General features: G+C 39.7%; 1 protein-coding gene across 1 annotated transcript; it reads left to right on the forward strand.

Moving 5' to 3' along the window:
* Positions 1–10600: 10600 nt before the first annotated feature.
* On the forward strand, positions 10601–12682 carry LOC141679568 (uncharacterized). The gene is made up of 2 exons (XM_074486036.1): positions 10601–10721; positions 11052–12682. Exons 1-2 carry the CDS (start codon positions 10601–10603, stop codon positions 12680–12682), a joined length of 1752 nt encoding a protein of 583 aa, XP_074342137.1.
* Positions 12683–16245: the final 3563 nt, after the last annotated feature.

Raw genomic sequence — 16245 nt, forward strand, 5'->3', positions numbered from 1 at the left:
CTCAATAATTTCCCACATGTGTTTGGAATTTTTACAGTTCATCACATGTCTGTTCATCAAGGGATCAAGGGAATCAATTAATATTAATTGAAGGCTGGCATCCAAGGAGGCTTCTTCCTTTTCAGCAGGAGTAAAATCTTCAGGCTCTTTTGGATAGGTTCTATCTTTGGTAATCACAACATCATCTTCTATCACCTCTGGTTCAATAACCATCGGAGTTTTTGGACCCTTCTTTAACAAGTTTAGATATTTGGGATTTGCAACTTGTAAAAATAATATCATCTTCTTCTTCCACATGATGTAATTTTCTTTATCAAATAGTGGAATTTTAACGGTTCCAACTTTTTGTGAAGTCATTATGAATTTTTGAATAAATAAAAATTCAAGGAGTTGAAAAATCACAAAAGTCTAGGATCTTGATTTGTTCGTTAATCAGAAGGCTCTGATACCAATTTTTAGGACCCAATGTGTTTGTAGAAGGGGGGTTGAATACAAACAGTACCGAATAATCGAATTAAATGCGGAATAAAAGTGTGAAACAAAATTCAAGTTAAATAAGAATATTATTAAACTTGAAAGGTGTTACAACAACTGTATCGATTACAAGGAATTAATCTCAAATTAATTATCACAAATCTAGAATAAATTCGACATGAACTTTTTCTATTTTTGTAATAAAAAGATTCAAATGCTAAACGCAATTTGAGATTAAGTTCTAGGGATTTTGATCCGCTAGATAGTTACACAAGAACAAGAGAAAGATTTCTAGTTGATTGGATTTAACTTTACAAACTAGAAATGGATGATCTTGAATTAGCAGAGAAAATATAATGTTTCAGAGGCGGCTGCTTTGTTCTTGAGTTGTGTTCTGTGTTGATTTTTTTTACTTCTGTTCTGCTGCTATCCTTTTTAACAAATCAACAGACTTGAATAGAGCTGGCATGACAATCCTTTTAGCTGCTAGGACATTCGGTGAGACTATCCTTTTGAACTAGCAAGACAATCCCAATAGCTAGCAAGACAATCCCAATAGCTAGCAAGACTATCCTTTGAACTGGAGAGACTTTCGGTATGACTATCAAAATGAACTAGCAAGACTATCTCCTCCCAGTGTAACTTTCGGCAAGACAATTATTTGTACTAGCATGACTTTCGGTATGACTATCAATTGTCATACCGATTGTCATATTAGTACAATCAGATTGTCTTGTTGAATTTAAATAGATTTTAATCCAATTTAAATTCTGAAAATCCTTAATATTAATTTTGAATTAATTAATCAATTAATTCAATTAATCAATAAATTAATCTTTGCAGATATAATTTATTTTCTTAATTTAATTAAATTATTTGACTTAATTAATTAATAGAGAATTAATACTAATCTTGAGCAGCAACCATTCTTCTGAAAATCTTCTGAAAATCACTGTCAATTATGAATCAATTCCACCACTGCAATGTTGACACTCGATGTACTGTCTGGTTCATGAGTGACTAACTTCCGTGACGTTTCTTCAAGCCTTGACCTTGATACTCTTGATTTTCTTCAGACTAAATCCTTGTAATTAATTGATACCCTGACGAGATCTCTGTCACTTGATTAAATCCAAAATCTTGATTTATATCACTGAGGCATGATCAATATCTTGAACTTCTTCCAGTGAATTAATTCCTCAAGTCTGTAGATGAACCTTGTCTCTGAATCCTTTGACAGATATTACTTTGCGAGATCTCTTTGACGGTAGATCCACTATTTACTTATTACATTCTTATTTGAGTTGAGTTAAATCCTCGAATGTACAAATAGGCTATGACATGTGCCTTACAAAGAACAAGTATCCTTTACCGAGGATCGATGATTTGTTCGATCAGCTAAAAGGAGCAGCATGGTTTTCGAAGATAGATCTGCAATCAGGCTATCATCAATTGAAAATTAAAGCCGAAGATATTCCCAAGACTGTGTTTCGCACGAGGTATGGACATTACGAGTTTCTTGTGATGATATTCAGTTTGACAAACGCGCCAGCAGCATTCATGGATCTGATGAACAGAGTATTCAAGAGATACTTGGACAAATTTGTGATTGTATTCATTGATGACATCTTGATTTACTCAAGGACAGAAGAAGAGCATGCAGAGCACTTGAGGATAGCTTTGGAAATTCTGAGGAAAGAGCAACTATACGCGAAATTTTCGAAATGTGAATTCTGCTTAAGGGAAGTACAATTTCTAGGGCATATTGTCAGTAGAGAAGGCATCCAAGTCGATCCAGCGAAGATTGAAGCTGTGTTGAATTGGGAACGCCCAAAGATACCGACAGAAGTTCGAAGTTTCTTGGGATTGGCAGGATATTATCGAAGGTTTGTCAAAGATTTTACGAAAATAGCAACGTCGTTGACCAAGTTAACTCGAAAAGGTGATAAGTTTGTATGGAATGATAAGTGTGAAGAAAGTTTCCAAGAGTTGAAGAATCGGTTAGTAACCGCACCAGTACTAGTATTGCCAGGCGAGCAAGGGAATTTCGTCATTTACAGCGACGCTTCGTATCGCGGACTAGGATGTGTATTGATGCAGCACGGTAACGTTATCGCATATGCTTCGAGACAACTTAAACCTCATGAACAGAAATATCCTACGCATGACCTGGAACTGGCAGCGATCGTATTTGCATTGAAGCTTTGGAGACATTATCTCTATGGTGAAAAATGTGAAATCTACACAGATCATAAAAGTCTGAAGTATATCTTTACGCAAAAGGAGCTGAACATGTGACAACGTCGCTGGATGGAATTGATAAAGGATTACGATGTCACGATCAGTTATCATCCAGGGAAAGCAAATGTTGTAGCAGATGCGCTGAGCAGAAAAGAAAAATTGAACCGGTTAACTTCATGCGAAGAATTAGCCAAGGAATTCGACAAATTAGAAATCGAGGTTCGTATTCCCAATGAATCTGTAGAAGCTATCTACGCTATGACCTTCCAACCGGAGTTGCTAGAGAAGATTCGCCGCTGTCAAGATGAAATGATGAGTCAAGTTGACGACCTAACGGGAGAAGAGATCATAACTCAGAAAGATAATGAAGGAATCTTACGCTTTGCATCGAGAATCTGGATCTCTAACGTGGCAGAATTAAAAGAAGAAATATTGCGAGATGCGCATAATTCGAAGTATTCCATTCATCCAGGAAGCACAAAAATGTATCGCGATCTGAAGAAAAACTTTTGGTGGCCGAATATGAAGAAGGAAATAGCGGAGTGGGTAAGTAAATGCTACACATGCCAGCGAGTTAAAGTGGAACATCAACGTCCGAGCGGATTATTACACCCGTTAGACATTCCAAAATGGAAATGGGAACATCTAGCGATGGATTTTGTGGTAGGACTACCGAGGACTAAGGCAAATCATGATGCGATATGGGTAATCATTGACAGACTCACGAAGTCGGCACATTTTCTACCGATTAACAAAAGATTTTCGCTCGACAAGCTAGTGCACTTGTATCTCAAGGAAATTGTGATGCGACATGGAATTCCAATATCTGTCGTGTCTGATCGAGATCCTCGTTTCAACTCAAGATTTTGGAGATAATTTCAAGAATGTCTTGGAACTAAATTGAACATGAGTACCGCTTATCATCCGCAAACCGATGGATAGAGTGAAAGAACTATTCAAAAGATTGAAGACATGTTGCGAGTTTGTGCAATCGATTTTGAAGGCAGTTGGGATGAGCATTTACCTTTAGTGGAATTTTCTTATAATAACAGCTATCACACCAGCATTGGAATGCCACCGTACGAAGCACTATACGGGAGAAAATGCAGATCACCAATACATCGGGATGAAGTTGGAGAACGTAAGATTTTGGGTCCAGAATTAATTCAACAAACAAAGGAAAAGATTGAGCTTATTCGGAAACGCCTCGATGCAACACAAAATAGGAAATGCAAACATGCAGACCAGGCAAGAAAGGATATGGACTATCAGGAAGGAGAAAACGTATTACTCAAAATATCGCCATGGAAAGGATTGACCAGATTTGGCAGTAAGGGTAAATTGAAGCCACGATACGTTGGACCGTTTGAAATTTTGAAGAAAGTGGGAAAACTTGCGTACGAATTAGCATTACCGCCTCATCTGCAACATATTTACGATGTGTTTCACGTGTCGATGCTTAAGCGATATAATCCTGATTCTAGGCATATAATAGAGTATGAACCGATGGATATCCAACCTGATTTGCTTTTGTAGAGCAGCCGATAAGAATTTTAGATCGACGAGAGAAAGTATTGAGAAATAAGTCTGTATGTTTAGTGCGAGTGTTATGGAGAAATCCTATGGTTGAAGAATCAACCTGGGAACTTGAAAGTGAGATGTTAGAGAAATACCCTCATTTGTTTTCATAGAAGATTCTGAGGACAGAATCCTATTAAGGGGGGAGAATGTAACGATCGGGAAATTTACGTTGTATTATATCATATTGATAATAAAATATGTGTATTAATATGTCATTACGTGTGATTATCTGTTGAAATCTAATTGTTACTTGTTACGTGCATTCCGTGTCATTTCTGTATTTTTAAGGTATTTTTCAGATGTTTTATTTTGCATTCATCGCTTTCATTTCAAACATTTTATGACCCAAACAATGATTTTGAAGCCAGTATTTCAAATAATATAATGGGCCTTGTTTTTCATCAAACGACTTTTACAATCGCAATATTCTGAACATCTGAATATTTTATAAATTTTCTCGTTTTACGAAAAATGATTTTTCCGGGTCCCATTGGGTGTTAAAAACCCCACAAAAATCACATTTTTATTTTTATAAAATTATTGGACTTTCATTTATATTATTTCTTTGCATTTTTGCAATATTCACAATTTTTGGGAAATTTTGGCATATATATTGTATATATAAAATATTTATAAATTAAATTTTAATACCCAAAAATTAGAAAATTAGGGGCTTATTAATTTTAAAAAGTGTAAAATTAGGGCCTTAATTTTAATTAGGAGTATTAATTTTACTACTATAAATAGCCTAATTTTTATTTAATTAATCATAATTAATAATTAAAAATCAGAAATTTCTTTAAAACCGGGTCGGGATTTCCAGAATCGGGTCGAGAATCAAACCTTGATTTCCAGCTGATTTCTGCATCAAATCGTGTGATTCAAGTACTCAAATCGAAGGTTTTGATCCATTCTTTTTGTTTCTTGCATCAATTTCATGTTTTAATGCCTTGATTTTGATTTTCGATTTCTAGGGTTTATGCTCGAATTAGGACTTTTTGATTCTAGAGTTATTTTGATGATTTGATAATTGATATAGCTTTGTTAGATGATTTACAGTTGATTCATGGTGTTTAATTGAACGAACGATGTCTGTATAGTTATTCGCGATTTCTAGGGTTTATGTCAGATTTTCAAAACACAACTCGATGATTTCTGTGAATTTTTGGTTCCTAAAAGTTTAGGGCTTTGATTGTGTGTGTTCATAGCTTTAATTTCCACTATAGAACGTTGAGTTTGGTTTACAGAATCGAAAGATGGGTTTTTGGCCGGAATTGAAGTCGGTTTTGATCGGAGAAATTGTTGGAGGGATGTTTCTGGTCGATTTTGGCTTGAAACAGATTGGGGGAGTAATTTGGAATGTTTTGGGATCAAAAACGGTACCAAACGGTGTCCGTTTGGCCAGGAATTGAGACGCCGGAGTCCGGGAAACCCACCGGAATTTTGAAATTTTCCGGTGAGTTCATCCCCGACCCGGGATGTTCTTGGGGACCCGGTTGCAACCCGGGTTTGATCTGATTTTGTCAGGGATTGTTTTCTGACATATGTTTCTGAATTTTTAATTTTTAATTTATTTTTATTTTGAAAATCAGATTTATTTATTTTATAAATTGATTAATAAATTATTTAATTAATTGATTTATATTATAAATAATTCTGAATTATTTTCTAAAAATCAGATTGAATTATTTTCTTAATTATTATTTATTTATTTATTATTTATTAACTATTTATTAATTATTTAAAAATGATTAATTATTTTGATAATTAATCAAATAATTTTCAATAAATCATAATAAATTTATTTTAATTCCAAAAATTATAGAAAAATCATTTTTAATTCTGATTTTTCTTAAATAATTATTTAAAAATTATTTTTGAGTTTTAAAAATTAGTAATAATTATTTATAGTGAATAAAAATTGGAATTATCAGTGTTTAATTGATAACAATTCAACCGTTAGTCCGATTCGAGTGTAACGAAAGCCTGTTGACTCAGAAAAATGAATTCTTTTCATTAAAAATAATATTAAAGCTTAATTTCTTCTAGAAATTAGTTGATTTTGTTACTTGTTTGATTATCAGTCGAAATGCGTGCCGAGACGAGTCCGAAAAATTCCGGAAAAATGGGAAACGAGTCAGATAACGACCAGTTGAGCGATCAGCGAGTCGATTTTGGTTCTAAAAATTATTTTAACTATAAAAACATGGTTATGTGCTTATGTGCTTATGTGTATTACATGGTTAATTGAGTTTTATTTGCTAATAAATAATACATGAGTCAGTCATAAGCGCATGGGTAGATGTTAGGAACGGTGTGAAGTCGATTCAAGATGCAATTGAAGTACGAAATGACTTAGTCAGTCTATTTTGCTAACAGAAGCTAAGCCAGCCAGGCAAGTTGAGTCGATATTAGTCCAAGGTGATAGACGAAAGTGATCTAATTGCAGTGAGTCGCGCAGAAGGCAAGTTTTTCCCCTATTCTACTTTCAGAATAGTGATATTTATTCAAATGCTTATTACATTTGCACTCTTTTGATTCTTGTTCTTAATCACTGATATACACTTGCTATTCATTTGTTCATATTTCATATCGATCCTTGATTTCTCCGTTTCTTTGGATTTCTGATTCATATCCCGTTGAAGATGCATTGAGATTGATATATTTTGGTGTTTAGAATATATCAAAGCATACCGATTATTCCGGTTGCTAAGTGATGGACTGGATAATGATATTTTTGGGATTGAGTGCGTCTTAATCCTGAGGACCGGGATTTGACTGGTGCCTCGACACGGGCCGTAGTGCCTGGGTACCCGATTGGATCTATATAGTGAGATATAGATCTGCATTATATTATGACTGATCAGCAGAATATAGATGCAAACTTGTGTCCAGTTTAGTTCATTTGTACTCGCCAATAATGGCCTTCTTTCTATTCTCGTGGGGTTATATCTTTGCAGATATACCCGGGATTACGGGTTCACTTAAAATGCTTTAACACCGCTTATATTTTGTGGACTTTTTGAGCAATTTTTGGCTCACCCTTTTTGTTGTTATTCACCTTATTGTTTTCAGTTAAGAAGGAATATGAAATCCATCAGGACTCGAGTGGTAAAGAAGCGGGTCAAGCCTCGGGATCCTCTCATACCCAAGGTGTTGATCCCAATCCAGGAAGAAAGCTTTGAGTTGCCCGAGCAGGTGGATTGTTGATAGATAGTGTGTGTGTTTGAATAAAAATCGAACTTAGTTTAAAATGAAATAGACAATGGTTTGTAGTAAAGGGAATTTGTGAGAATTTGAAAATGGTTTGTAATAAAATAGATAGTGGTTCTTGTTTTCATACTTCAACCTAAAAAAAAGATCCTGGTTAGTATTAAATGGGTTTAATTTCATTTCTTTATTAATTGTTAATCAGATAGTACAGGTTTGGTGATTAGCTAGTAACCCCCAGACTTATATCCCAGGTCTGGAGGGCGTTACACAAAGCTTAAGTTAAAGATCCAAAAGAGAATGCAGCTAGAAGAAGAGAAGCTACTGGCCAAGTCCAGGAGCAAGAGAACCCGGCGAGACCCTACTCTGAAGCTGATTTCTGATAATGAAGAAGAAGAAAGGCAGAAGGACCTGAAAGATATGATCTATGAATTGTAGAAAAAGATAGACAAAGATTCAGGAGTAGAAATTGGAGAAATATTAACTCCATTCAGCCATTCCCTGGAAGCCATTCCCCGGCAGCGGAACTTGAAGCATTATAACTTTGACTCCTTGGATGGTCTATGAGACCTGGAGGAGCACCTGAACTACTTTGAGCTGATAGCGTAGATATATTACTACAATGACTTGACGAAATCAAGGTTCTTCTCTTAAACTCTTAAGGGAGGGGCCCAAAGATGGTTCAGCAGGATCCCCTCCCGCAGCATCCATAGTTGAAAGGAATTTCGAGCCTCCTTCCTTCGAAGATTTTGGGCAAATAAAATGCACGAAATGCACATGTGTCACCTGGAGACAATCTGGCAGCATGATAACGAGATCCTCTCTGCATACATGCGCCGGTTCTAGGAAGCAATCAACAAAGTTTTGAACTTGGATGAGAGGGAAGCTTTGAGCATTTTCAGGAGAAACTTGGACCTAGAGCACAATGAGAGATATATAGTGGAGCTAATCAATAAGGAGCCGCAAAGCCTGGCAACAGCTTACTCCATGGCTGCCAGATTCATAAAGGAAACAGATGTTCTCCAAGAAATGAGGATGACCCGGAATGGGGGGTCCAGGAGTAAAAACACCGATGACCGACCGAAAGGGGGTTACCATCAGGATAAGAAGTTAAAGCAAAGCAACCAAAGCCAGGAAAGACAAACTACTCCGGTTTTCCAGAGACTTGGTCCTAAGAAGGAGTCAAACAGCGACCCATGACCCGCGAAGCAACCCTTGGAGCCGAAGCATGAGCCGGACTGGACTCCTCTCAACATAAACCGGGAGGAAATATTGAATGAGGTAAAATATAAGCCTTTCTATTATCCTCCAAAACCAATGCAAACTCCTCCGGAGAGCAGGCCTTACAATAGGCAGTCTGATTATCATGAGACCCATGACCACAAGACTGAGAACTGCTTATCACTCAAGTACTTCATTGAGGACCAAGTGAAGAAGGGGAACATAAACAAGTACTTAGTCTGGGACAGCAACAACAGGGGGGAAGCGTAGAAGAGAGGAACGAATATAGTCAATATAGCCCTAGGAGGCTCTCACTCCCCACCTCGGCGCCCGGACTTCGGGGAAGAAGTGCTCTCAATCCAGTCACTCCCAGACCTAGTGATATCTTTCAGCAGCAAGGACTACAATGGAGTCAACCCACATCACAATGCAACATTAGTTGTTATTCTGGATATCTTTAATAATGAAGTAAGGAGAATGCTCATAGATAATGGTTCCTCAGTAAATATTCTCTTCAAGCACACAGTGGATCAAATACAGTTAGAAAGCGTTCGCTCAAACGAGTGCCGGGAGGACCCACTCTATGGGTTTGACCACAACTTAGTCCCGATCCAAAGAACTTTATACCTGCCAGTCATTTTTGGAACTGCTCCTAACCAAGTGACTCATGTCATCAAGTTTTATGTGATCAACGCTCCTTCGTCATACAACGAGATAATTGGTAGATCAGCTTTAACCATGATGCAAGCAATAATTTCAATCTCCCATCTCAAAATCAAGTTCCCAACCCCGACAGGAGTCGGGGAGATAAAAGGAGATTATGGAGTTGCTGAAATATGCTACACCCAGGGGTTAGTCATGGAAGAAACCCATCTAGACAACAAAAGAAAGGCAGTAGTTCTTTACAAGCAATAAAGCATAAAGAAGCACCGACCCCGAACAAGAGAAGAAGCAACAAAGGAAGTGTAACTCATTGAATCAAGTCCGGAGCAAGAAGGAAATATAACAAGTTCGGAAGGACCGGCAAGCAACCAAGTCATGGTAGTCGACAAAGCAAATCAGGTCTCAGACCAAACTAGTCCTACCATGCAAGCAACCAAAGAATCTGAACAAGCAAACTTCTATCTGAAGAAGAACTCTGAAGCCCGAATTCATCAAATGGTTTCAAACAAAGAGCAAGCAAAAATTGAAGCTGCAGTAGAAACAGAAGAAGTCCAGATTGATGAGAGCAATCCTAACAAAAATGTGAAAGTTGGGTCAGGACTCGAGGAGTCCTTCAAGGAAAGATTAGCGTCCCTGCTCCGGGAGTACAAAGATGTTTTTTTCCTGGAGCCTAAGAGACATGCTAGGACTACATGAGTCCAAAGTAATGCACAACTTGAAGGTCAACCCCAATAGAAAAGCAGTAAAATAGAAGAGAAGGAATTTTGCCCCGGAGAGACAGAAAACCATAGACAAAGAAGTGGAGAAGCTACTCAAAGCAGGAATCATCAAAGAAATCAAATATCCGGAGTGGCTAGCTAATGTTGTTATGGTGAAGAAGTCCAACGGTAAATGGAGAATGTGTGTGGACTACACTGATCTGAGTGGCGCATGCCCGAAGGACCCATACCCTCTGCCAAACATTGATCAGCTGATAGATGCCACCTCCGGACACATCATACTTAGTTTCATGGACGCCTTCTCCGGATACAACCAGATCAAGATGAACTCGAAGGATATACCTAAGACATCATTCATAACTCACAGAGCAGTCTATGCTTATGTGATGCTACCCATCGGACTCACAAGCGCAAGATCCACTTACCAAAGAGCCATGAACAAGATATTCAAGTCCCAGATTGGGAGGAACTTGGAGTGCTATGTCGATGACATGATTTCCAAATCAACAACTATACCAGGGCATGTGGAAGATCTGAAAGACTGCTTTGACAACCTGTGGAAGGACAAATTCAAGCTGAATCCGGAGAAATGCACCTTCGGAGTAGGGGCAGGCATGTTCCTAGGATTCATGATCAGCAACAGAGGCATAGAAGCCAATCCGGAGAAAATAAAAGCAATCGAGGAGATGAAGACTCCTAGGACCCAAAAAGATGTTCAGAAGCTAGCAGGATCACTAGCAGCACTCAGGAGATTTGTCTCAAAGCTAGCAGATAAGTGCCTACCATTCTTTGATTTACTCAAAGGATCAAGTAACAAGAAAGAGGTGAACTGGAGCCCGGAATGCCAAAAGGCATTGGAGGAAATCAAGTCCTACCTCTCTCAGCCACCAGTCCTAACTAAAGCTCAGCCTGGAGAGCCTCTCTACTTATACTTGTCAGCAGGAGCACAAGTCGTAGGAGCGACCCTAATCACGGAAGAAAACGGAAAACAGCAACCAGTTTACTATGTAAGCGAAGTACTCAAAGATGCAGAAACAAGATACCCAAGATTGGAGAAGTTTGCCTTTGCTTTAGTCACAACTTCAAGAAAACTCAGGCACTACTTCCAAGGGAGAGAAATCAGAGTAGTGACAAATCAACCACTAAGGAAAATAATTCACAAGCCGGATATCTCGGGAAGACTCGTTAATTGGGCTGTGGAGTTGAGCCAGTTCAATTTGAGCTTCATTCCCAGGACTGCCATTAAAGCTCAAGCACTTGTAGATTTGATAATCGAATGCAACTTCCCAGAAGAAGAGCCAGAACCAATGGACATGGATCCAGAGCCAGAAAAAGATGCAAGTCCAGGAGCCTGGACCTTGAAAGTAGATGGTTCTTCAACAACCGAAAGGTCACGAGCTGGACTCATACTCAAAAGTCCTGAAGGATTCACAGTTCAAACAGCTATATCCTTCGGCTTCCCCGCAACAAACAATCAAGCAGAATATGAGGCATTGATCGTAGGACTAAAGCTCTCCAGGACTCTGAGGGTCCAGGACCTAAAAATTTACAGCGACTCCCAGATAGTGGTCAAGCAAACAAATGGAGAATACATAGCAAAGGACCCTACTCTGGCCAAGTACCAAGCACTGGTTCAAAGTTACCTAGCCTCAATACCAAACAATCAAGTCCTTCAGATATATCGAGAAGAAAATAAAGAAGCAGATATTCTATCCAAATTAGTCCGGAACTCATCAGATCTAGACTTCTCAATTTACTTCGAAGAACTCCACAAACCATCTATTGAATCCAAAGAGGTATTGGAGATCGAAAGTAGCCACAACTGGATGACTCCCTTCTTCAACTACTTGGAGAAAGGAGAGCTCCCAGAAGATAAAGGAAAATCTCAAAGAATGAAAGCAAAAGCAGCCAAGTTCTTCCTCGAAGAAGGAGTACTCTACCGTAGGACCTTCTCATCTCCTATCCTAAAGTGTATTGGCCCAGAAGAAGCAAAATACTGTTTGGCGGAAGTGCATGAAGGGATATGCGGAGACCACATGTCTGCAAAGGCCCTAGCTCATAAGATCATAAGACAAGGTTACTACTGGCCAACTATTCACCAGGATGCAATAGATTTTGTCAAGAAGTACAAGGAATGTCAGCTCTTCAGCAATGTGTCCCGGATCAGCCCAGTCTTACCCTCCTCAGTCCTGTCACCTATCCTCTTCGCTGGCTGGGGTATTGACATCATGGGACCTTTCCCCCGGGCCAAAGGAGACCTCAGGTACCTGCTAGTCTCTATTGATTACATGACAAAATGGGTTGAGGCAAAAGCAATGAGGACAATTAATCAACAAGACTACATAAAGTTTATGGACAACATTTTGATGAGGTTAGGGATACCACGAGTCCTAGTTTCAGACAATGGACCCCAATTCATCGGATCAGAGTTCGAGTCCTACCTCCAGGAGCGCGGGATCAAGCACAAAAAATCATCAGTGGCATATCCCCAAGAAAATGGCCAAGTAGAAGTAACCAACAGAATTCTGCTCCGAGGAATTGAAAAAAGACTCAAAGAAAGCAAAAGCAAATAGCCAGAAGAACTACCAAGTGTACTTTGGTCCTACAGGACAAGCCCCAGAACAAGCAGAGGAGAAACTCCATTCAAACTAGCCTATGGCACAGAAGCAATGCTCCCTATTGAAGTGGGATCTCCATCTCACAGAACAATAAACATTGAAGAAGAAGTAAATGAAGAAGGACTCAGAACAAACATGGAGCTAATTGATGAGGTCCGAGATCAAGCTGTCGAAAGGATGGAAAAATACAAGGAGAAAACAAGAGAGCACTTCAGTAAGAAGTCCAGAGTCAAAAACTTCCAAGTTGGAGACTTAGTCCTTCGAGACACAGAAGCATCAGATCCCACAAACACTGGAAAGCTAATGCCCAAATGGGAAGGACCATACAAGATCAAAGAAACCCTGAGGCCAGGAACCTACAAGCTCCTGAACATGGATGGCTCAGACGTTCCAAATACTTGGCATGGACTAAGGCTAAGAAAATTCTACCAGTAGGAGAACAAACAAAGAAACCAAAAATCTTGTAGCCAATATGGCAAGCAACCAATTTGTTTCCCCTTATGTTTTGTATGAATGATTAATGAAAAGCATTTCCCCTTTATATATTTAAAAAAGCCACCACTAGTCCGGACAAGCTATTAGTCAGGACTAGAGCAACCATTTTTACTTAGAATTAATTTTCTAACTAAAAGTCACCACTAGTCCGGATAATCTATTAGTCAGGACTAGAGCAACCATTTTTTAGAATTAATTTTCTAACTAAAAGCCACCACTAATCCGGACAAGCTATTAGTCAGGACTAGAGCAACCATTTTTACTTAGAATTAATTTTCTAACTAAAAGCCAGCACTAGTCCGGACAAGCTATTAGTCAGGACTAGAGCAAACATTTTTACTTAGAATTAATTTTCTAACTAAAGGCCACCACTAGTCCGGATAAGCTATTAGTCAAGACTAGTGCAACCATTTTTACTTAGAATTAATTTTCTATTTAAAAAGCAACCACTAGTCCGGACAAGCTATTAGTCAGGACTAGAGCAACCATTTTTACTTACTAGTCCGGACAAGCTATTAGTCAGGACTAGTGCGACCATTTCACTTGGAATTAATTTTCCAAGAGAAGAAGCTAACCACCAGTCCGGACAAGCTATTAGTCAGGACTGGTACAACAATTTTACTTGAAATTATTTTTTAAGGCAAAAACAACCAACAACAGCAAAGCAAAATAACATCAATAAAAGCAAACATTTAAATAGTAGCCGGACTAAACAAGCCCGGAGCAAGCACGAATATTACAAAGATATCAAAAGTCTTAAAGCAATAACAAAGTTACAAATCAGAAAGAATTCAAAGCTCCGGAGCATTAGGAGGCAAGAAGCTGGGACAAGGACCGTCGAACGGCTCCGGTTCCCCTAGTCCTAGCTCAATATCTTCCTTCACCTTGATAAACTCATTCACAAAGCTATCCCAATCGGCCTTCGGATCAGTCTTAATATGTCTCTCCGCAACCAACCAACAACGAGAAATCTCCAGAGCACCAGCATTGGCCATCGCCTTATCATACTCCTCGGACCTTTTGAATTCAGCAATGACCTCAGCTTCCGGCCTCACAGTGGACATCTGCCTCCGGAGCTCAGCTAGTTCGGACTTAAGATCAGAAGCCTCCTTCTCAGCGTTCTCAGCCCGGGTAGTAACATCAGAAATGTGCTTGTTCAATCCGGACATAGAAGTATCCTTAACAATTATCTGGTCCCGGAGCTGACCAATCTCGGAGTCCTTATCAGCGATGGAGGCCCTAGCAGTCTTCAGTTCATTGTAGGCCAGAGAAGCTGATCCGGCCATAAAGCCACCAAGCTACAAAAAATAGAGAAACTTAGAAAAATATTCTAAGGCAAATGAACACAAGAAACGAGAACATGAAGAAAACATACTTGGCCCCAGAGTCGGGAGCATTCCTTCATTGTCGCATCAAATCCGTTCAGGTTCATCTTTTTCCAATCAGATTCCGAGGGGATCCCGACCATAAAACGAGCGCTCTTAACTTCAAGCTCCGGACTTCCAGCACCCGGACTCTCGTCATCTAAACCTTTTCCCTTACCAGCCCCCGACCCAGAGCCTACTTCAATATTCTGCGCCCGGGGAGGTTTCATCCCTGAATTTCGGAGCCTTTTCTTCCTCCGGGAACCCTCAACCTTGGGAATTTCTCCAAGAGGCTCCAAGTCCTCCAAGTTAACAAACTCATCGCCCATTTCCATCTCAGCATTCTGTTCCGGGGCAGACTTACTCACATCAGCCTCCGGCCTCAAAACTGCCTTGCTCTGGGATCCCTCCTCCGCCGAAGCGTTGGATCCGGACCCTCCAACGGCAGCTTTCTTTGGCAGCTTAAAGGCCTTGCCCAAACCTTTTAGTGCATCACTGTATGCGGAAGATGACATATTCGGATTATAGTGCGGCAAACCTGCCAAAAATCAAAGAAAAGGAACAAGTCAAAAACAATATAAGAAGTCGGGACAAGTACAGACAAGAAAATATATAAGAAATCCGGACAAAGCAAAACACTCACAGCCTAGCTTATTCATAGTCCTATGAATCATGAAAGTGTCTCGGGTCATTTGAAAACCCAGACATTCGCAAAACGCAAAAACCATCCGGATAGCTTCACCCCGGAGTACATCCCTACGGAACCGAGTTCGGACTCCCTCCGAAGCAATATCGGGGAGATAATGCAAATCCAACCCCCCCAGCATGATCAACTCCCCATTCCAGTACTTCAACGAAGACTGCTGAATTATAGGCCTGTAGGAGCCACCATACCCACACTCCGGAGCCCGGAACCGAAGTTCATACAAAGGAAACTGGCTAGACCGGACCAGATGGAAGATATGATGCCATAGCTTAAAGGTCGGCTGAACTTTGAACTGATTACAGCTAGCAATGAACCAACTCATCCACTTGATCCTGTTCGGAGTTATCTGCATCGGAGATAGCTTGTACTCATACTTACACAAATGTTTCAGAAATAAGTGCCAGTGTGGATTCCACCCGGACCGGAGATGCTCCAACCACACAAGAACAAACCCATCGGCCGGTCTGTGATAAATCCGCTCATCCGGCTCCACCCACCTCCACTCGATCTGGGGATCCAATTGAAACGTAGCCCGGACAGAGGAATCCCGCGCCACATGATCTAAAGCAGCATACTCTTCCTTCAACTCATAATTTTCCTTGGCAATTATACTATCGGCGAACTTCCTGTCGAATTCTTCCCTATAATAAGGCCCCGGACCCGCGTTGGGTTGTCTAGCGTACCCGGACCTAATACTCTTATAGTAGAAGCTGTTCTCTATCTCATCACTCTTGGTGATGAAATAACCCGGAGTATTAACCCACAAACCCTTCGGACTACAGGGTACCTTTCTAGAAGAAATATTAGCGACGAAAAGCTTGGTTATAGCTTTAGAATCCGAAGTAGAAACCTTCTTCCCCATCTCAACCCGCTCAGAATCACTGGAAGACTCCAAATCTAAACCTGACGGCCCCAGGTAGCAAGTTATATATGCCTTGGCACGGACCATAAAC

Source organism: Apium graveolens, chromosome 8 (genome assembly GCF_009905375.1).
Source record: "Apium graveolens cultivar Ventura chromosome 8, ASM990537v1, whole genome shotgun sequence".
Classification (NCBI taxonomy): domain Eukaryota; kingdom Viridiplantae; phylum Streptophyta; class Magnoliopsida; order Apiales; family Apiaceae; genus Apium; species Apium graveolens.